General features: G+C 40.4%; 1 protein-coding gene across 15 annotated transcripts in view; it reads right to left on the bottom strand.

Annotated features, from left to right (window-relative positions):
• Window positions 1–489: 489 nt before the first annotated feature.
• AKAP13 (A-kinase anchoring protein 13) overlaps window positions 490–23,070 on the bottom strand; it is a gene marked incomplete at its 5' end in the record, with an annotated part of 340,854 nt that continues 318,273 nt past the window's right edge. For all 15 annotated transcript variants that reach the window (XM_079127358.1, XM_079127357.1, XM_079127350.1 and 12 more), the window contains 15 exons: window positions 490–1,290; window positions 2,026–2,353; window positions 3,846–4,295; window positions 5,059–5,109; window positions 7,396–7,440; window positions 7,898–7,968; window positions 8,687–8,848; window positions 11,958–12,152; window positions 14,611–14,693; window positions 14,820–15,001; window positions 15,579–15,655; window positions 18,540–18,788; window positions 19,517–19,634; window positions 19,749–19,874; window positions 22,311–22,561. In XM_079127358.1, coding sequence (XP_078983484.1) covers window positions 1,241–1,290; window positions 2,026–2,353; window positions 3,846–4,295; window positions 5,059–5,109; window positions 7,396–7,440; window positions 7,898–7,968; window positions 8,687–8,848; window positions 11,958–12,152; window positions 14,611–14,693; window positions 14,820–15,001; window positions 15,579–15,655; window positions 18,540–18,788; window positions 19,517–19,634; window positions 19,749–19,874; window positions 22,311–22,561 — 2,438 coding nt within the window. In that variant the 3' untranslated portion in view covers window positions 490–1,240. The remainder of the gene's footprint in view (window positions 1,291–2,025; window positions 2,354–3,845; window positions 4,296–5,058; window positions 5,110–7,395; window positions 7,441–7,897; window positions 7,969–8,686; window positions 8,849–11,957; window positions 12,153–14,610; window positions 14,694–14,819; window positions 15,002–15,578; window positions 15,656–18,539; window positions 18,789–19,516; window positions 19,635–19,748; window positions 19,875–22,310; window positions 22,562–23,070) is intronic.

Here is a 23,070-nt window from a genome sequence, read left to right as displayed (position 1 = left end):
GCTGTAAGTAGGCTCATTCTGTTTGCTAGAACCTACTTCACAGCCAGCCATCCTAGCGTGTGTGCTGGGCGGACAACCTCGCAAAGCCTTGGCATGGCTAAGCTTGTGGGGTGGGTGCCAATAGGGCATGTGCTCTCCCACAGGGAGGACCAGGATGCAACTGCCCTGGGGGAGCCCTTATGAGGGCTATTCTGGGTGGTCAGTGACAACCAAAAAGTGTCACTAAACAGATAATGGTGAGGAGGCTTCTTTGTGCCTAGAATCCGTAGGGAAGTATCATGGACAGCCAGTATATTTCTTCTGGATTTATTTTTTTTTGCACCAGGGATTGAACCCAGGGATGCTTTATCACTGAGCTACATTCCCTTTTTATTTTTGAGACAGGGTCTTGCTAAGTTGCTGCGGCTGGCTTTGAACTTGCAATCCTCCTGTCAGCCTCCCAAGTTACTGGGATTACAGGTGTGCAGTGCCACATCAGACTCCTCTGGATTTGATTTTTTTTTTTTTTTAAAGGTCTGGGGCAATGAGATCATGGTGGTACAGATCAGGTCCTTTTTATACGTGTCAAGCCTTCTCTCACTGGTTTCATAAATGCTTGTTATCCCTTTCAAAATGAAATGAGAAATACATGCAAAAAAGGGGTGCTGTGTACACTGGGTGGTTTAAAGGGAACTCAATCTATTAGAACAACAGGATGAAGTACTGAATATCCATGTGACACCTGGTCAGTCCAGGTGCTCCCTCTCTTGGGCTTTGCTAAGGCGCTCTGACATCTGGTGTAGACTGTGCTCAAAGGTCATTGTACATGTACACAAACCTCAAATTATTTGTTGTTTGATTTTGGTTGTGTTTCCCAAAATAAAAGGCAGAGTTTCAGAGCTCATTTGGAAACACTCTTTCAAGCTGTTAGAATTCCTGACGTGTCCCAAATCATTGCCTGTACTTCTGGGGTCACTGTTTTCAGTGTAACATCCTGAGTAGGTGAGTAGGGCCAGCCCCACCTGTGAGCCTCAGCAGTCTCAGATAATGGCTGAAGTGGAATCTGGGTTTCCTTCCCCACCCTGACACTCAGACAATCTATTCCTTCTTGTCCAGGACCTGGGGAAGCCCAGGAAGACTGGATGCTAAAGAGCAATAGGCAACCAGCGTAAGGGACTTGAGCACGCAGGGGTGGCAGGAGAGGTGGTGCTGGGCACCACAGCCAGGCCAGGAGGCAGCTGCCTTAGCAGAAAGGAAAAGATCAGCAGAAGATTTCTTCGCCTTCCGTTGATACTTCTGAAGCAGGACCATCTGGAACAGTGAAACCAAGAATGACAAGGAAATACTGGAAAAGGTGCCCTTTTCATTTCCTTCCCAGTCAAGTCCTCTGTGATGCAACAGGTGACAGGGGCCTTGTGGGCAATTCACTTTCTACACATGGGGCTTCCAAACTCGTGTGGTAAGCTAGCTCCTTAGTGATTTCTTCACTATTTTCTGTCCCTATAACTTACATGATCACTAGAGTTTATAAACAGGCCTACAAAAAGGAGAGATCAACTCTAATGGAAAGTACAGAAAAGGATTCAGGGAAAATGTGATAAGTGACTGGGAGGCATTTAGCACAGTTCAACCACAGGCTCTCTGGCTGCCAGTGCATTAGTTAACACAAGCCTATTTCCTCATTTATCTTTGGGGCTTGTAGGACCTACTTTATACAGTCACTTGACGACTGAACCATCTGATGCTATTTTTCATCAGTTAATGGATGAGGACTAGAAAGGGAGGACCTGAATCACTTCATTTGGGCAAGTTCCAGTTCCTCAAGTGGGGAATGCTACAAAAATGGAACCTCATTCTACTGGGCATGTGTGTGCCACATGGCAAGGGGTTCCTCGATGTTAATTGCTCAAACATTCTTAGCAAGTGGGCTCGGCAAGATGATAGCCTGGCTTTCATATCCTTTTTCAACTCTCATGACACTAAACTCTTCCCTCTTTTAGAATATGGATACTACAGCCAGAGGAAGACTGGGTAGGGGTGACTCACCACCAGGCTGAGAGCGGCTTCCTTTGCTCTTCTTTTTTTTCTCCTTCTTTTCCTTTGGCTTAGCTAACCCAAATAGGCGGGTGGAGGTGCATGATGGGGCCTGGCTCTGCCCCTCTGATACTCTGTTTGTCTGGCTGGTTGAACTCAGTATGTGAAAAGGACCCTTATCTTTGTGTGTCCGAGAGATGCTGTTCCTTTTTGGGGACACTGAAAGTTCTGAGTCCAGTGACCCTGTTTTGGTTATTGAAGGTGCAGAAGGCAGCAAGGACTCCTCAGGATTAGGAAAGAAGGATGGGATCCTCATCAGCTTGGTATGCTGATGTGAAACCTGCACATATTCAAGAGAAGGCATGTTAAACTGGAGACTGTCAGCAGCCCTGCTGCCCACCCAACAGTTACTGGCTGAATCCAATTGGGTGTTTACCCAGTCCCACTGGCTATGTGGAACTCTGTCCAAAGGTTCAGGACTGCTCATTTGCTGCTTTCCTCTAAGTAGTCAGGATTCATGAACATGTTAAAGATATCACCTTTGATACCATTAATATTTCTATTCCACATGTCAGTATCATAAAAAATGAATAGTACCCTTGATGGGGCAGCTTAAGAGAACTGCCATTCCCTGAGAAAATAAGCAGAGCTGCCTGTCTTAACACTGACTTACAAGGATCAAGATATTTCACAGCACAGACTGTCCAGGTTAGAGGGTAAGTAGAAGACCTGTCCAGGTTAGAGGGTAAGTAGAGTGAACTGAGCCTACACTGATCCTAGTCAAAGGTTAAACCAGAGATAAAGCCATTGGATCTGTGTTTTCTCAGTTGCCTGGGAATACTTCTGTTCTTAAGGCTATGCTGATTTTATTGGGGATGGAATCCATCCTTGTGTCATAAAAAGCAATGGTCATTTGTTGCCCCCTGCCATACGTTTGAAAACCTCTGTAGAAAGTGACCACTGGTCCCTACTTTGGAAGATGCCTCTTTAATTTTCTTTCATGGTCCCACTTCAATCAATCAAAGAAATTGGGTGGCACGAGTTTTAAAAAACAAGATCTGTGCACACTCAGGCTTTCTAGAAAAACTGGACCACCACTGAGATAAGCTCAGGAGGCAGTATGCTGTGACTGAAACCCTCCCCATGTAAGCAGCAGCTACCGAAGAGGAAAAGTCTTCAGTAGCAGCAGGACAAACAAGGCCTGGAGAGTGCAGGTGTCTCAACACCCCAAGAAAGCACATCATCTGTGCAAAGAGGGGTGGTGCCTTCCAGCCACTCACTGGATTGGCCTTTCCCTCTGTCACTGATCCCTGCTTTCCCCCATTCTTCTAGGAACTCCTACAATAGTCATCTACTGCTGTCTCCTGCATATTCTTGGGGCTTCCTTTACCCTTGGCGTTTCCCTATCATCTTATAAGTTTCTTTAGGTGGGGGCCATGCCTGGTTTCTCGTGTGGCACAGGATAGAGGATTTGCTCCCAAAATCCTGGATGGCCGACTGCCATTCTCTCAGATGTGCTGAGGCTACTCTAGCTGGTGCTGGTGATGGCTAAGGAACTTCCAGTGAGTTCAAAGGGTTCCCTGACTTCCCTGGTCAAAACCCTCCAGTACGTCTGTCTTCTTCTTCAACCTCCTAAAGATGCAAAAGGCAGATAAAGACACTTCTTCTCCCCAATCCCATCTCAGGATAGAGCAAAGACTGTAAAAAGAGGTATTATCTCTGTTCACTTTTCTTATGATGCTTAGTGAACAGGGGACCCTTAGTTAAGAATGTCGGCCATTATGTGACCTTCCCAGTATGAGAGCGAGCCCTCTTGGTTGGGCTTCTATTACCTGACAGAAGTCCCGTTCCATCTGCCTCTGGCTGAGCCGTTCCACGTCCCGCCGCAGTTGCTCCTGTTCTCTCTCCAGCTGTTTCTGGGCAGCACGCAGCCTCTCCAGGTCACACTGGTACGTGCCCTTCTTCTGCTGGAGCTCCTCTCGGTCCTTCTCCAGGTCCTGCTGCCCACGCTGCACCTTCTCCTCACGCTCAGCCAGCCGAGCCTCACGCTCCCGCAGCTCCCTCTCCTGGGCCTCCCACTCCCGCTCCCGCCTGCGTTTCTCCTCCAAGTGCTGTGCCTGCTGCTTCTGGAGGTTAGCCAGGTCCTGGCGCTGCTTCTCCAGGCTGCGCTGCTTCTCCTGCTCAATAAGGGAGCTGGGGCGGGATGAGCTCCTAGTGAGCGCCCTCTCATTCAGCATCAGCTTCTGGTCCTCAATGTAGGTGTCTTGCTGTAACACCACACCCTGAGGGAGGCACACAGAGGACAGCCATGCAACTCTGACTCAGGAGAGCAGCCTCCTGCTGACTCCATACCAGGGGCACTATGAGGGACTGACCCTCCCACTGTGTTTTTAAAAATATTTTTAGCTGTATATGGACACAATACCTTTTATTTATTTTTATGTGATGCTGAGGATGAAACCCAGTGTCTCACACATGCTACAATCCCAGCCCCCCTCCCATTGTGTTTTAAGGGTCTAGTCTGATAACAGGATGCTCTAGAACAACTTTGGGCAGTTATCAAATATGAACAACAAAGGTGCAGGAACTCACATTCATGTCAACCCTGGGTCACATATTTTCTATAGTCACTTCTACATGCTTCCATCCCTAAAGTGGAGTGAGTGAGTACATGCTGCAGGTGGGAGAAGGTTAACTTTTCAAGAAAGGAAACGAGCAGACTTCAAGAATGTAACAGCACGCAGAGATATTGAAAGTGGAAGCTTTATAATTAGAGACTATCTGGAGTGAACTGCTCTAAGTGCATGTGAGCACCCCGTGTCATCAAGCAGGACCTTCAGTCAACCTTCAGTTCATCAATTCTAGTCTTGGGAGGTTGATGGTGCTCTAACCACTGGATTTTGGAAGTCTCACCTTAAGAGCCAGTCTTCTGTGTGTCTTTATTTACCCATAAAGCAACATGCCAACCTTGAGATTCAGATCAACAACAAGCTATCTACCACTGTTCTCTCAACAAGCAAGTGCACAGAAGACGAAGGCACATACCTGCAGAGTGCTGAGGAGCTCATGGAGATGAACTATGCTCTGGACAACCTGCTGCAAAGGAATGAAATGAAAACATTCAGGACTTTATGAATTTCAGAGTCCATCACACTACATGGCACAACATCCTTACAATAAGATACTTCTATTTTAATGAAGTATTTTTTTCAACTGAAAAGTACCAAAGAAAATAACTGGCCTAGAAAAGCACAAGACCAAACCACACAATTGTACATGCAGGGGGGATACCAGTACCTGTTAAAATGTATCATAAAGCATCTATTATTCAAAATGACTGGCAAAAAAGGTATGTAGACCAATAAAACAAAATAGAAAGCCTGAAGGTGAACCCTAAGAATTTAGTATATAGGTAGCATATCTAATCAATGGGGAAGGAAAGGAAATCCAATTAATTGTTCTGAGAAAACTGTCCAAACATTAAGTTGGAACCTTGGTTCACACATAAAAACACATTCAAATAGATTAATGTATTAAGGGTAAATAACTGAACCATAAAAGAGCTAAAAGCTCTTGAAATAGGGGAGGCTTTCCCAACATAGAAGCAATGGAAGAAACTATACACAAACACAAAGGACAAACTTAAATACAATTTCAAATAAAACAAAAAATCTTTGATTTACAAAAGGCTCTCATAAATCACTAAGATTAAAAAAAAAATAGCCCAGTACAAAAATGGGCCAGAAACACAAACCAGCAATTTACAAAAGAAATACAAATGGCCAATTACATACAATATCAGCAACAACTCAGGGACTGGGAGTGCAGCTCAGTGAGTTGTAGAGTGCATTTTTAGGATGCCTGAAGCCCTGGGTTCAATCCCTAGCATGAACATAAAAAACAATAACAAAAAACCTTATTTGAAATTAAATAAATCAAAATAAAGAAATGCCACTTGAATTTATCAAACCAACAAAACATTATTTAAAGAATGCTAACATTCAGTGCTAGTGAAAGCAAGATAAAAAAAAAAATGGATACCCTGGTACTGAGGGGTAGAGCATGGTATTGCATAATTGTTCGGACAGCAATCTAGCATGTTGAGGAAATAATGAAAAAACTATGCAAAAAATGTATGTACAAGGATGTTCCTGGCTGCATTATTTAAAAAACAAAAAGTGGGCTGGGCACATTGGTGCATGCCAATAATCCCTGCTACACGGGAGGCAGGGGATCACAAGTTAGAGACCTTGTCCCCCCCCAAAAAAGTAGAGAAACAACTGCCTACCAGAAAGAGTAAATAAATTATGGTACATGATATAATTAATATGCAGCTGATCAATACCAGGATTTGTACAAATATGCCTTAGGAAATGCTTCCAAGATGTGTTGAGAGGGAAAAAAAGAACAGAAAGCTCCAGAGGCACTTACACAAACTGTATAAAATTATTTTCATACTCTACAAACACACACACACACACACACACACACACACACACACACAGAAGAAACGGATGGAAATACAAACACCATTCAACACAAGTTATTTCTCAGTGTGGTATTATGATTATTAAATAAATTTAAAAACAAAACCCCAAAACATAGTTACCATAGTTAGTCACCATAGCTCTTTTCAAAATACTTTCTATTCCTTATTTAAAAGTTTACTCTAATATGGCAGATTTGCTGACCCTAGCTGCCACTATAGTATATACTCTATACTAGAATTCCTTAAAAACAAACTAGTCTTGCAGTATCTCTGACCCTTTCTCACTAAATATAGGGGAAGAAGTCGCTGAGGGACGGCAGTGCTGGTACCCTGCAGGGTCAGGCAGCAGAGCTCAGCTGAGGGCAGATAAGAGAGACCAGCATCCACCTGGGAGGACCCTAAGGCTACTTTACTTTGCCCCTACACATACCACAGTGCATGAAAGACAGAGCTCAAAGAAGCAAATCAACTTCAGTCCTTGGAAGATAAAAATATTACCATGAAGAATTAGCCATGTTAAATTCCCATGTTCAGACTTCTGGCTTTTGGGATAAGGTTTATGTTATAGGGAAAGTTATTATAAATTGTACTCTGTGAACTAGGACTAAAGAAAATCACAAATGGGGCTTCACAGCCCTGTGGAGAGAAAGCTGAAGAAAAGCAAGAGGCTCCTTAAGGACAGAGAATCAGAGGCGGCCTTAGGATATTACTTTAACTGGCAAAATTCCAAGATGGTGCCTCAGGCCAAGGAAACAATAAAAGAAAGGGACAACTGTATGTTGCCATATACAGATTATAGCCAGGGGTTAGCTTGTTTGTAACAGCAAAACAAAAAGGAATATTCTTAACAATAAGAAATACATATTCATTTATACAGTTCATAATGTCCTTACCTCACTGTTTCTTTTAAGCATAAAAACCAGGTTCGCATTTCCACCCTTAAAAAAGAAAATACAAATTTAAAAAATGAAGAACTTGATGCAAAAATTATATTCAATGTGTTTCTAAGTTACACCATAGTTTCCTATTTCTTTTCTGTCATAGCCTCTCACTGGAAGGTAGTGAAGTTCTAAGGTTCAACTATTTATTATTGAAGTCATATAACGAAATCAGGTTGGCTGGGGAGGCTAAAACAAACCTCTTAATGAAACTGATCCTGCCAGGAACATGGTGGAATTAGGAATAAACAAAGTGCTCTAAAACAGGGAGGACAAAGTGCTAATAATGTGAGATGCTCAACTGCAGTTTCTTTTAATACTGTGCTTTCCCTCAAAATAATTTCACTGAAAGTAGAAAGTTAAGCATCCAAAACAAGATTAAAGTAGCATAATTTTAAGTTTTAAATTCTGAGAGAAGTGCAGAAGAGGTTCAGACATGTGTTCTGGAAATAAATACCTTTTTCAGACCACTATCTGATTCTGTTCTCCTAAGATCTTGACCATCATCTCCTTCTTCCTTCTCACCTCCTAAATAAAAAAACAAAGCTTTTTTCAGTTGCTGTTTTTAAGTTGTGAAACACACCAGCCAAGAAAGGATTATAACATAGATAGTTTAAGGATATGATATTTCTGAATCATATTAATATTTTCTGCCCCCCAAAGAAAAAACTAATTGGCGTCTAAGCCATTTTTAGTAATTTCACTCATGGGGAAGCTCTAGAAGCAGGAAGGAAAAACAAGTAAAGCTGACTATCCCTGCCTTATCTGAAATACTTGGGATTCAGAACATTTTGAGCTTTAGATTTTGTTCAGGTTTTGGGATTCCTGCATGTAATGAGGTATCTTGAGGATGGGACCCGTGCCCAAATACAAAATTCATTTGTTTCACATATACCTTTAAACACAGAGTGAAGGTAATTCTATACAATATTTCTTGCATGCCTATGTTCTAACTATGACTTGCACATGATGTCAAGTATGGATTTTTCCATTTGTGGCATCGTGTCAGCACTCTAGAAGTTTTGGATTTTGGAGGATTTTGAATTTTGGGATTAGAGATGCTCATCCTGTATTATTATTTCTTTTGCTATAGCCTAGCTGAGACCATAGAAAATACTTTTTATTACTCAAAATGAACATTTAGAATGTCACTAAAAATAAAACATTTATTGATGAATGGGACAGAAAAGATGGAGCTATCAGAATAATCATTTTTAGTTGTGTGGGAGAGTCAAGGACTGCTCACCTTTGGAAGTGCTCATCTGATGGCTGTCAAACCCTCCAAAGGTCTCTGCCCTCCGGGGCAAGCAAACGGGGCCAGCCACGCCTTCTTGCTCAACAGGGCTGCTGATGGCTTGCCCAAGTGCACCTCCCAGGCTTCCACTCACCAAACTCTGAAGGATCTCCACTGGAAAAAATGACACACACAAAGCTGACTTTCAGTCTTTTAATGAGGAAGAAATGATGTCATGATAATGCATGATATGTACAGGGAGCAAGATGAGAATGTTCCAAGAGTGACTGGGTGACTTTCCTGGCCCAGAATGTTTTAGCTGGATTCTATGGAAATATTCTGAGATGAATTTTCAACCTTACTTTCATTAGGTCTGGGAAATTTGACACAGTATAAGGAAGGCAGAGTAACTTCCTGGAAGGAGTATGGTTCTGGAATTAGACTCAAAGATAATCCCTGGAAAGCAAGATTGGCCAATGTGAGAATAGTAAGTAAAACTGGTACAGTTTTTGTCCCTCTGATGGCAAGGGGTTCAAGGGGCTAGAGGAACCTAAGCATCTGAATTTTCAAATCCCACCAAGTTGGACTTTTTTCTAGGGCAGAGCACAGCCCACAGAAAAGAAAAAGTGCTGAAAGTAGAACAAAAGTTGAACAGGAGAAGGACAACAGGAATGAAAGAAAAACAAGATCCTGAGGGAATCAGGAAAGCAATCAGAGGCAGGAACAAGCATTACAAAAAAAAAAAAAAAATCATTCTATACAAGCGGGGCACTGTGGCACATGCCTATAATTCCAGTTACTTAGGAGGCTGAGATAGGAGGAAAGCAAGTTCAAGGCCAGCCTCAGCAACTTAGCCAAAATAAAAAGGGCTATAGCTGGGAGCTCAGTGACAGAACACCCCTGAGTTTGATCTCTGGTATTGCAACACAAGCAGACACACACAAAAAGAACAGAACTATGAAGTGAGAAAAGCTATCTGAAACCCAAAATTTAAGAACTTAATTTCATATAAAAGTACTAAAACTGAATCCCATGTAAAGTTAAGAAGGGGGGAAATTGGAGAACAAGGGGAGTAACTTCCCTAGACAATTTTTAAAAAAGCATACCAGAAAGACATGTGCAGAAAACAAATGTGCTTAAACATGTTAAGAAAACAACACAAGACATGAAAGAACCTTAGTCAAAATCAGAAAACAGAAATGAGGTGACAACACTCAAAGAACTGAAACAAAGAAAAAAATTACAGAATTGTAAACTAGACTACAAGAGCCAATAGAACCAACAAAAAATAGCTCAATAGGTGAGAAAAGGAATAAACATTAAAAAGACAAAAAGATAAAAAGTATTAAAAGTCAAGTAATGAATACTGAAAACAGGCAAAGATGGATCATCAACATGGGCAAATGCAGTTCCTGAAGAAGAAATTCCAGCCAGGGAACAGGGAGACCACTGAAGTTTGTGATTCAGGAGTGGTCTTCTGAAACCTGTGAAACCATATCAAAACAGACACTCAACCAGAACCACCACCACCAAGGCAGTCTAGTATAACTACTTGTACTTCAAAAGAAATCCTTTGGGCATCTAGGCAAGTGACCCACATGGGGATATCAAACAAAGAAACATTTGAGAAAATGAATACATCCAGGAGAAGAAAAAATAGGCCAAGGATTTTACATCCAGCAGAAGAGATTTTCAAGTACAAAACGCACAAGTGATTATCCACATGCACGAACTCAGGCTTTCCTAAAGCATCTGCTAGAGATAGGTTTCAGACAGCCACAATGACTAGAGGGACAGTGACCTAAGGACTGGTGGTGAGCTTTAATTTTATGAGTTGTAGAACAAGGGTATGAGAGGAAAGCACAGTATAAATGATTATAAGCTGACAGTAAAGACACAGAACACCTACTTAAATACAAAGGGAGAATGGGGTTAATATACAAAAATTTTATTTGGTAGTAAGAGTACCAGTATTATTATTCTGACACTGTTGTGTGTATTAAAGAAGAATAAAGACAGTAAGTAAATACAGGACATTCTAATTCTATGATGCATCCTTGAGAATGAAGATTCATAATGTGGAAGAAAGGATATAGAGATGTAATATAAGAAAATAGGTTAAAAAATCCCTATACTTCACAATTTGATTAGCTATATCAACATATAATTCATATAAATATATTTATCCAACTTTGTTCACTAAAAAAAGCCCAAGCTAGTAACAATGAAATACCAAGTAGCAATGACCATCCCCAGTGCCCAGATTATGGTTTTAAAACATTATTTTGCACTAAAAGAATTCAGAGTTCTTGGAAAAATGGTTGATTCCCTATCTGGGACAGAAAACAATCAAGATGAGTCTGGAACATCTTACTCTACCAGATACAAAAAAAAGCTCTCAGACTACTATGGTCATGCTACATAACTCAAAGTCGAACAAAGAGATGCTCACTGGCAAAGACAAGACACTCTGAGCTTTAAATGAAGTAGAGAACTGCAATGACTTGGAACTCAATGAATACGTTTAAAACCATGAATCCACCACATTTTATTTTATTAATTTTTGATTGAATTTAGGGCCCCTTTTTCATGTAATGCATAGGGTCCCCCACTGAGCTACATCCTAGTCCCAGAATAATAATAAGGAAAAAAAAGTATGGATCCTCCCTTCAGAAGATGAGCATAATCCCATTTACTATCTTGAAAACTGGTAAATAAAGGGAGGAAAAAAGATTCCCAAGGATTTATCCTGCTTTTCCTATGTTACCACCCTCCCCTAAAAAACAACAAAAAAGGGGAGTCAACTACATATTTGATGTCTCCCAATAAAGAATGCAACACTATAAAAATACAGCTTGCCAAAGGGATCAAGTCTGAGTAATTAAGCCTCTGAACTCAGTTGTGAATTTGAAGGAAAAAGAGGGCAGAACTGAAGTATGAATAACAGTCACCTTTAGTTCAAATAGTTCATATGTTTCAAAGACAGTCTACATACAAAAGGGGACAGTGTGTGAGTGAGTGATTACTAATACAGGTGGAAATTTCTACTCCTTTTGGAAGGAGGGAGGTGTGATGGGGACAGGGTACCTGGAGGGGCTTTTAGGGTTACATTTTATTTCTCGACCTGGTTATAAGGATGCTCAAGTGATAATTGAGCCAAGTGTTTGAGTAATTTCCTATATTGGTGCTTTATTTTACAATAACACAGTAAAAACTGGTAAGTAACAATGTGTGAACCACCCTGGGGGAGGCTGAATAGAGGGCAATACTGAATGTTAATTACCCTCATTTATTGCACTTTTCATTAAAGGTCCTCCTTTCAGAGCCTCCTCTGTGTTGGAGCGGAAGAGAGTTCTAGGACTTTGAGTTGGGGAGCAATCCTCTGGCAAGGGAGTGCTGCACTCAGTCATGTCCCGGAAAATCATCTCCTTTTCTTCCAATAAGAGGAGGATCTGTTGGTCCTTCTGCTGAAGTTGTTCTGCAGGGTGGATGGAGAAAACTATCAGTGATTTGTTTAGAATTTCAAGATGACTGAAACATGAGCTCCACCTTGTGGTAATTTATGGAAAAGGCCAAGATAGAAAATGGCTTCCTATACCCCTTTTCATTTTGAAGGCAGTATTATCAAGTTTCTATTCTATAACTACTACCTGGAAGAACACCTTGGGTCTTTTGGCAAACACTGGCATATTTAATCAAAAAAGTCTGTACTTTGTTTCTGTTCCCTTACCCCGCTTTTTATTTCTCAATCCATTTCTCTCCTGCTTTGGCTCCACCACTCAGTAAACTGCTCTCATTACTAAATTCAAAGAGATCCTTTCGTTTTTTTGTGGTACTGGCAACTGAACCTAGGGCCTCCAGTATACTAGGCAAGTGCTCTGCCACTGAGTTACTCCCTCAGATCTTTTTATTTTATATCTTGAGACAGGATCTCACCAAGTTGCCCTGGCTGGCCTTGAATTTGTGATCCTTCTGCCTCACTCTCCCCAGTAGCTGGGATTATAAGGTGTGCACCACTGTACCCAGCCAGAGATCCATTAATTAAGTTTCAGCTCTTTTCCAACATTGATGATTACTCCTTCCTTTTGAAACAATTTCTCTCTTTCACTTAAAGACATCAGATTTATTCCTACCACTCTTTCTCAGGGCACTTTATGGATCTGCCATCTGCCATGGAGTGGCACAGCTGGATTCCTCCCATGATTCCAATCTCTGCTGCTTTCTACACTGTTTACTCTTTCCTCTAGGGGAATCTCACTCCCATGGTTTTAACTGCCTCCTACATGCTAATGATTCTCAACAAGCACCTCAAATCCTGCCCTCTTTTTCAGGGTCAAACCACTGGGCCCCCACTGTCAATTGGTCATCTCTATTGAGATGGCTTGTTCTCAGCATGTCCGAAACCAATCTGTTTTCTGACCTTGCTCTTCTACCTTTTTCCTTTAGCTTATGGCCTCCTCCTTAGCACTCCCCATCCTCCAGGTTATCCAATTTGGAATCCTGGGAGAGATTCTGTCTCCTCATTCTGTCCCATCATTCATACCCAGCTGACCAGGTTTTATAACCTTATTTCTTATTCACATCAGTCCTCCCTTCTAGCTCATTTCTTACATAACTTGACCTAAGAGTCTCCCAACTGGTCTATCTACTACAGTGGTTCCCTGATTCCCTCAAGCAATTGTCTTAATGGGTACCAACACATGTTAAACTATTTTTTAAATTGTATCATTAATGCCCTGTTTCCTTTCAAGACCTGGTTCTTTCCAACTTAAGCCTCTGTCAATTAGCTGATCCTCCAGTTACCTCAAAATTGTCTGTCTTTGGCAGATTCATTAAGTCCCTTTTCACAAAAATATTATGTGGTGAGATAATTTTTTTCAGATGCAGCTCAAGCATCAGCTTCTCTGGACTTAATCAGAGGCAGATGAGCAAATCTCCCACACTTAACACGTGCCTATGGGTCTCATAAACCCCTTTGTGGCCTGTCGTTCACTTATGTCTACCTTGTTAGGGTGTGAGCTTCCCCTAGTGTTTAGTAGGACACCTAGCCAGGTACCTAAAAAATGTTAGTAGAAGGAACATTTAATCCTTGTCTTCCTAATCATCTGATATATAAGATAAAAATTTGATAAAACTGACTCCAGCCTAAACCTGTCCATTATTTTTTTCTTCAGTGAAACAGAATGCTCCCACTATGTACAGCTTAAAGGATTAAAAACTCCTTGGGCACTTACATTTACTTGACTCTCAGCCTGATTTCTACTCAAAACACAGTCTACTTTGGATCATTCAATAAACCAGGTGAAGGGGGAAAGAGTATCAGCCCCTTCTGTTTATCTCATCCTAATAGGGATTACAAGTTGGCTCAACCAGCTACACATTTGATTCTAGGTTGTTTGGATTTTGGGGTCCTCAGTATCTCACCTGCACAATGAGGAATAAAATATCTTGTAGGGTATTGATAAGAAAAGTAGACAAACGGTGGTTAAACATAATCAATAAATCCTTTTCTTCCCAAACCACCTCACAACTCATTTATAAATGTATGGATGACTGAGAAAGCCAGGGACTGGCAGGAAAATTAAAACAGATTAACAGAATTATTTTCCTCAAATACCTTTCTTCCCTTGTTTTAATCTTAGATGTGACCATGAAATTTGTCAGATTGTCTGTGATTAACACAAAGAATATCACGAGGACCCAGGAATACTAAGGCTGAAAAGAAAATTAACATTCTCTTGATCTAATATTGGACCATTTTTACAGCCATTCTTTGCCAGGACTCTTTTGTTAAGAACTATTCACTTCTTGTTCACAAGGTCTGAGGAGACAGCTCTGGAGTTGAGGAGCAGTCGGTACCTCTGGAAACCACTACCAGTCTTCTGCAACCATAGACATTCCACAGACAAAGGCCTCAGACCACTTCCAACAGTTACCTTTTAACTCCCGGGCTTTGGTATCCAACATTTTCTTTTCTTCCTCATTCTCACTAGGAATTCCTTCATCTTCATCTCTGTTCCTAATAAAACCAAAACAAAACAAGACAAAACTAAAAATTCCTAAGGTGTCAATTACTTGGTCTATTATGAAATCACACAGAAGTATTAGGAGGTCTAGGAAGGGTGGGTCCTGGTGTTTCACTTACAGTGTGTTGATTGTGTCCTGAATGATCTGAATCCAGTTGTTCCGTTCCTCTTTGGAGCTGGCATGGACCTCCACCATCTCTGGATCTTTTACCCCCATACTGATCAGAAATAGACCTTTCTCCTCATGTGCCACTTCTCTTACAATCAGCTTCTTTAGGGAGATCACTGTTGATTTCTGGTCCTAGGAAAGGGGAGAGGGGCAAATATAAGAAATGTAAACAATGTTCTATGTCTTAAGAACAACTCTGATCTAAGGTAAGACCAGATGCTATTTTAAACGCATACGGATTAAAAGAATAATGGCAGTTTTAGGATAAGGATAAATATCTTACTATTTCATTTAAATTTTAACAAAAAGAAAAAGATTTCCTTTAAAAGGAGATGGTAATTTACAGCTATAAAGCTTCTAGTCATGCTTGTCACATGATGACTCTTTCCAGGTTCCCCAAAGATATATCACACGTGACCGCCACTAATGAGGTCAAATATGTGAGAAACACTTCAGTGACAGATGTCTATTCAAATCATCAAATGTCCTGGGCAATAAAAAGGACTATGAAGAAACAGAAAAATAATTTTGGCAGTGGGAAGAATAACAGAAAATCATGATGATATGTGAGCACTCTGAGGAATTTATACTCAGCCAATTTAATTTTCAGAGAGTGTGAAGTCATAAGTTAGTGTTTACACTCCACACCTAACTAAGCTTTTTTGAATACTATTAATTCCAGGCAGAAGAGAGTTACAATTTAGCTTACCAATGACGCAAAGATGTATTTCTGGTCTTTTTCTTGAAGGAAAACTAAAATATCAGTGAGAAGAACGGCTTGGACCTCTGGAAAGCAGAAATGGAGAAAAAGGGAGAACAATGACTACTAGTTACTAACTACTGAACAGTTAACCAGAGTCAGAGGGTTTTTACTGAAGGAGTTTCACACACCCCAACAAGGGTAAACTATGGTCTGAGATAACATTCCTTCTCCATGCAACAGTTTTACAGTTCTGTAGGACTAGTCCTGGTCACTAGATTTCTAAAGGCATTTTAAAATAGGGTTTATCACCAAAGCCTTATTTTGGAAAAGTTTACTCAGTCCTGAAAAGATATATATTCTACAGGGTGAGATTTTAAGAATACTTTTAAGAATGAAATTTTAAATTTTGATTTCAACAGATGTTAAACAGTAACCTAGACCAACATGTTCCACAAAATACTCAGGATATAATCTTTCTCAATTTCTGATTACAGTCATGAAAGCTGCCCAAAAGTGATACATAGAAATCTCTAAGTCTAACAAAAAGTAGACTTCTTTTGTGTCCCAAAAAGAACAAGAATGGCTTCCACAGACATGCTTGTCTCAAAAGTACAAGTGAATACAGAGGTCTTTACCCAGCTCCCCTAGGCAGTAGTCCCACTTCGACATCTTCATGAGAACAGCTTTCTCATCCTTTCTATCAAAACATATATGAAGAGGCTGAGGGTGTAGCTCAGTGGTTCAGAGCATGCTTAGCTCACGTGAGGCCCTGGCTTTCATTTGCAGCATCTCCATTCCCAAACCAATACCAAAAGCAGATTAACATCTCTAACTGGCTGCAAGAATTAAAACAAACACAGAAAAACAAAACAACTCCCCAAATTCCACAAACTCTTGCTCTGAGTAATCCTCTAGGAGTACAAAGTGACATTTTCTCATTACTCCCTTAAGGACAGTTTGACATCTCTGAGCAATCTACTGAAGAGTTCACAGGCTGGCCCCTACATATATCTTCATGGTGGAAAGTGGAGCCTATGATTCCTTGGGAAAAGGATGGAAATGATTTATGCAGCTCCCTCTTGGTCTTTTCTTAAACTTCTACCACACCAGAATCCCCTTTCTGTGAAATTCACTGCAAAGTCATGAAGAACAGAAGAAAGGATGTCTGATTCTTAGGGATATGTAATTTTTCAACTTACTCTATAATAATTTGACATAAACTATAATTAGGTTTATAAGTTTCAAGTTTAATTTTAAATAACTCAGGTGTTTGCAAAAAAAAAAATCCATCTACAAGTCTCAATTTTGTTGAATCTTAAAGTTTATATGATTGGTATGGACCAATCCATACCAGAGAAAAACAATCTCACCTTTTTCAAAAGGTATTCAACACAGTACTGACTGTTCTTGGCACAAGTTCACTTGGGGGTGAAAATGACTAAACACCAGCTCCTATCTCCAACAGAAGCGTTTCAAGTCAGAAAATCTATCCTTTATGCCACTGGCCTGACCACAAGTTTATTCCAACAGCTGGAATCTATTAGTTTTTACTTTTGGAATGAATAAATAAACTGCTGTGCAAAGGAAAGAATAAACTGCTAGTTCCAGGCAGCAGCAGCTCTAGGAAATTTAGGCCCTTACAAGAGAGTGCAGGTACTTCTAAAATGTCAGCCTGCTCGGAAGATAGCCTCAGCGCTAGAGTGGAAGGGAGTCCTGAGGCAGGGCTCTTAGAATTATCTCAGGCATTAGGGCTGGAAGGGAGCAGCGTCATCAAGTACATCGCAGAACAGTGAAATGCACAGCTGCTGGTGGCACAAGAGACGTTTCTTTTCTCTGTGATTATCCTATCCTTCTGTTACGTGCCCTCCACTGCAGGGCAAGCCTGGATGAGCGCTTCCCTGAATCACAACTGTCTCTGATGCATCCATCACCAGTCTCGCTTCACACTTAACTCTACACTCCATCTAGTCACTGTGCTAAAAAGTGTCTGACGTATCCCTTTTCTGTTTAACACCCCCCCCCAACTGTGCACCCATCCAACCCACGCGTGTCGAAGTAACCACTGTTGATGCCTCAGTCTGGAGTGTGCTGAATACGGTGCAGCCCCAGCAGTTTTTTCAGCCCTATTTTCCATTCTTCTCTGTCACTCATTGTGCAATCTGAGGGCCCCAGCTGTCTACCTTTCTAACTCCATGTTTCCACACTTGCTCTTCCCACGAATGGCTCTAGTGCTACTCACTCCTTTCTCTCCATTCCAGCACTTATCACATTGGAAAGCAAGTATTTCTTTCCAAGTGGTTTTGTTTTGATCCCAGCTTTATTCATGGTTGAAAACAGTTGAACGCCTGGGGCTTCTGTAGTACTGTTCCAAGCATGGACTATGCTAAGGACTCCTGGGTATTCTGATGGCAGTACCTACATTATTATATCTCAGAGATGAGAGAACACATTTCTAGTTGATGCGAGTTAAACTTACCTTTCTCTAAGATCTCTCAAGCTGCAAGTCCCTCTATTACCTCTTGGGAACAAGTGCTGTGTTTTCAATCTCACAGATTCATAGATGCTATGAACTATCCCTGACTGAGTCTACCCGCCTTGCAACTGTTTCCTCACAGGCCCCAATCCCACATTGGCCACCACTCTCTCATAATCGAATGCATCTTCCTTAACTGCTGGCACATTTGTTTTAATTTTTAATTTTGTCCTTTGTTTTTTAAAATCTTATTTTCCATTTTCCTTCACTGCATCATTTCCTTATTGACTTAATTTTATTTTATATGATTTTTGCAAGCTATTTCCAACCATTTTTTTTAATCTAAAATCACAAATGACTGTTGCTCCTCAGTCATGTGTGGACATGGGCTCCACCGGAAAAACGAACCTGTGGTGAATTTCCAACAAAAGCACTTGGATTTTGCCTTTTCTCCTCAGGCACACAGACTCAGATACAAGTAAGCTGCCGCTTACCTTTCAACCTTCCAGCAGCACTCTTCAGAAACACACTTCCATCTCGTACCAGCTTCTTCCGCTTCAAATCCTCCTTGGCAAACATTTGACCGCTCTTCATCCTCATGATTGACTTGCTATCTGTCTTTGTATAAATCTCATTGAGTCGCACTTTCTTTTCGTAACTTGCCACTTTGCTGTCTACAGCTCCAATTACATCCTTCACCAGGCTCAAGGACTGAGTTAGGTCTTCCTGCTCTGCTTCATTGTCTTTGGAGGAAATAATAATTCTGCTTTTAATGATTTCCTTTCAGACTACAGTACAAGGGGAGAGGGTCCTGCCTTCTTGTTCCACATCATCATTTACCCTCTGTGGTTATGCTTTCATAGCACAGACACCACGCCAGAGGTCACATACCTCTCTCTTACATTCTTAAGTCTAATACTAAAGAAGGTTAGTGGTTCTCAATGATATAATTTGAAGTTATAGCTCTGTTCAAAGTAAAGGAAAACAAACATTTTTAGGGAGGGAGGGTTAGGGAAGAGCAATAAGTTATTTATTTCTTTATTTTACCAAATCTTTAACAAACACAGCTACCTTGTAATCTTTAATGTAACTGCCTTGGAGAAGGATTAGCTAAGAAGAGAAACCAGCATGCACTGATGAAATGATAAAGAGCAGCAGTTCTACCACTCATGGGAAGAACTGGTGGAATTGTCTGCCAGTGTAGTGATCAGGGAAATCAGCTGCTCAGGGTACTGAACTCCTCATGGAATCAATAAGTGCTCCCTTTCCTTCTTGCAATCATCTACCCTAAGTCTGGTGATATAACATTCCAAGTTTTCACTAAAGAAAACTGCTTTCAAGATAAAACACAAGCTCTCTTTTAGATATACTGGAATGTGAAACAATTTTCTATAGTGGTCTCTAGTGCTACTGGATACACTTTAGTCAATAGTCCACTAGCACATAAAACCGAGTTAAAAAGGAGACTCACCTTTGGTACATTGCAATATTCTTTGGAATAAAACTGGGTACTTGGTGATCCGCTGGGTTACAAGTAATATGCACTCTGGGATTCCAAGTCTCCTTACCACTGAGCTGCTCATCTTCTTCTGCAAGGGAGTAAACAAACTGTTAGGAACTACTACACAAGGAAGACTAAGCTAAAACTGACAAGTGATGTATTACTAGACAACAACGGGAATTTTCATGTTTCACATCAGTACCTTTACAAAGGCCTGAAAACGCTTATCCTTTGTATAAAGATCTTTGAAGTAATTTACGGACTGGTTGTGCTGCCCACAAAACTTGCCATATGTCCTCTTTAGGCGTTCTGCATTCTCACCCGAAAACTGCAAAGGAAAGAGAATAATGGTTATGCTCTATCTCAGGGGATCATCCTGTAAAAAGTTTCCAGTCTATTTGTAAGAATAGAATTTATGAGAATGCTTTCTCATAAATTCCCCTTAAAGATTAAATTGGCAGCAGCTCTGGAACATGGTTTGGCACTCCATTAAAGGTCGCTCTTGTGACCTAGCACTTCCACTCCCAAGTGCACACCCAAGAGAAATAAAAACTTACACACAAATGTTCACAGCAACATTATTCAAAATAGTAAGAAGAACGTCCATCAATAGATAAATGGATAAATAAAACATGATATCCATATAATAGGTATCATTCAGTCATAAACAGCAAAATCATAAAAAGCAACATCAAGTATCATCATTACATGCTACAATTCTAAAGAATCTTGAAAACATTATGCCAAGTGAAAAAATCCATTCACAAAGGACCACATGTTGTTTTACCATCCAGAAGAGGTAAGAGAATTTTCTTACTTCCTAGTCCTAGCAGTTGCCTAGGACTAGGGCAATTTGACATTTTTATGTGAAAGAGAATGGAGGGCAACTACCAGTGAGTATGGGGTTTCTTTTTAGAGTGATGAAAATGTTTTAAAATTCACTGTGTTGATGGTTGTAAATATACTAAAAACCATTTAACTGCACATTTTAAATGGGTGGATTATTATAGAACAAGAATTTTATTTCAATAAAATTTATAGTTTCCTGACTTAAAAATACATTTTCATGTCTTAAAACTTTGATCTTATTAAGATAGGGGCTGGGTTTTTCTTCCCGAGATAGTTTTAAAATTTTGACCTTAATGAGCTGGGGATGTAGCTCAGTGATAGAGTACTTGCTTCATATGTGTAAGACCCTGGGTTTGATCCCCAGCACCACTACAAAAGATACACGAGTTAATAAGCAAAATAAAAAGGTCCTTTTTATAAGGTTTTGGTTCAGCTACCATATCATACACACAAGTCAGACTTCAGAAATGGCCTCTTTTATCTAGGGGATCTGATTATCCCACTTACTTCAGGTAAGCAGTTCTAATAAAACTGCATGGCCCTTAAATAATTCCCAAATGTGTGCAATCTCATAGGTTCATCTGAAGATATGTTCACCTTGGGGTAAATTGATGAGTTTTTGTATGGAGTCTACCTAATCCATGCTAAGCACTGATTTCCATGCACTAAAAATCTCCAGACGTATCACACATTTACCAAAAAAAATCTGAAAAGGGCTCAGGGTAGTTCTTCCTTTTCCCACTTCCAAAGGAGAAACCAAGGCAGAAAGATTGTTATTCACTAATACCCTAAAGTGCCCTGAAAAATCAATTCTAGCATTCGTGCACAGGACAAATAAGATGCCAGGACTGTGGTTTAAATCCCAGGGTCAATGATCTTTACTAGAGGATGCATACAAATGTAAGGAGCTACAAAAGATAATAAAAGTCAAGGTTGTGAAGTGCCTGTTACAGTTCCTAAAGGTAGAGAGGTGAGACAGAATGGAATGGAAAATGACTGGAAGGCTCCGTTGTGGATGCCCTATTCAATATGCGAATTTGCCATACCAGATTTTCATTTATTTCACAACATGCCTATTTTTATTTCTAGACCAGCAGTTCCCTGAGGCAGAGGTCCAAGTCATATTTATCTGCGTATTTACTAGATGCTCAGTAAATACTTGAAGAATGAATGAATATACTAATAACTTAATGAAGTGAGTGGGATGGGTTCAATAATACAAGGAAAGGACAAAATTTCTAATTCTCAGACAAATGTTCCAGCAATCGTCTCTGTACCTGCACAAAAGCAGAGATTTGCTGGGGGAAAAAATATTAATTTGTGTGTGTGCTACACCTGTAAGTTTTACTAACCATTTTTTTTTTCAAGAAAATTTTCAAAAAGAAACCAGTAATTGCTGCCTATGACAAACACATCTGTAAATGTCAAAATAATTTTTAGATAAATTTTCTTAGAGTGAGACTGAAGCCATACCACACTACGATAATGATATCAACAATACATATTTTAGTATTTCACAGTCTCTTGTTCAATTTTCTATGTTCAGCTGCTTTTTAGTAAATGAGATTCTTCTGATTTAAGCCACAGAGCAAAGCTAAAGATTTCCAACAAGTATTCTTTGATTTCTAGCGTTTTTTTTTTCACTGTGTATCTACCATATGTTATGTACTTTGTATAGGTAGACACACAAACACCACACTCCCTTGAACTTTCTAAAACAGCATAAGCAGAGAAACCCTATTGTTCTTATTTTAAAGAAAAGGGAATCAAGGTTCAGAGAGATTAACTAACTTCCTTAAGCTTACACAGGTAAAAGGTAGAGCTGAGATGTGAATGCATGGCTCCTGAACTCTAAGACTTCACTTCTCCCCCTCACAACAAGTGAGAAGAACCCAAGACCCTTCCCGTGGCTCACCTGATGTACAAGCACATCCCCTATCCTCTTGATAAGAAAGTTCTTTTCACTTTTATCTACCACAGATTCCTTCTTCCGCTCCAGAATCCTCTGAAAAAACTGGCTATGGATACCAATCAGCTCATCCAAACAGGGGAACAGCTTTTCCACCATCTGCTGCTCAAAGAGCAGATCTGTCATCATGCCCCGGCTGTACACATCACTCATGATCTTGAGTGTGCGGATGTGATGGAACTCTGTCTGCATCAACTCTGGGAAGGAGGACAGAAATCAAGGATTTTTTTTTTTTCTTTTTGAAACAAGCATTGCCCTTCAAAGATCTGCAGCTACAGTCATAAGGTTAGTTTAGCATTCAATTTAAATTTTAAAACTGGCTCAAAATCTGTTTTTTCCCTAAGGTATTCTCATCTTTTCACATTATCCAACACTATTTTCTGATGACATGTATACTTACGTACTGATTACCAAGTGCTCTTCACTGGATTCAGCATCTCTCATAAATGACTGTTTCTGTTCCCTATAAATGAATTACAGTTCATCTACTGACTAGTGTAGCTGAGGAACCAAACTGTACTTTTTCTTTTTTTATTTTTGGCACTGGGAACTGAACCCAGGGGCACTTTACCACTGAGCCACCTCCCCAGACCTCCTTAATTTTTATTTTGAGACAGGGTCTTGCTAAGTTGCTCAGGGCCTCACTAAGTTGCTACGGCTGGATTTGAACTTGTTACTCTCCTGCCTCAGCTTCCTAAGCTACTGG

The sequence above is a fragment of the Sciurus vulgaris genome (assembly GCF_902686455.1).
Source record: "Sciurus vulgaris genome assembly, chromosome: 2".
NCBI classification, from domain to species: domain Eukaryota; kingdom Metazoa; phylum Chordata; class Mammalia; order Rodentia; family Sciuridae; genus Sciurus; species Sciurus vulgaris.
The sequence above is the reverse complement of the archived record's forward strand: the minus strand, read 5'-3'. Positions and strand labels throughout refer to the sequence as shown.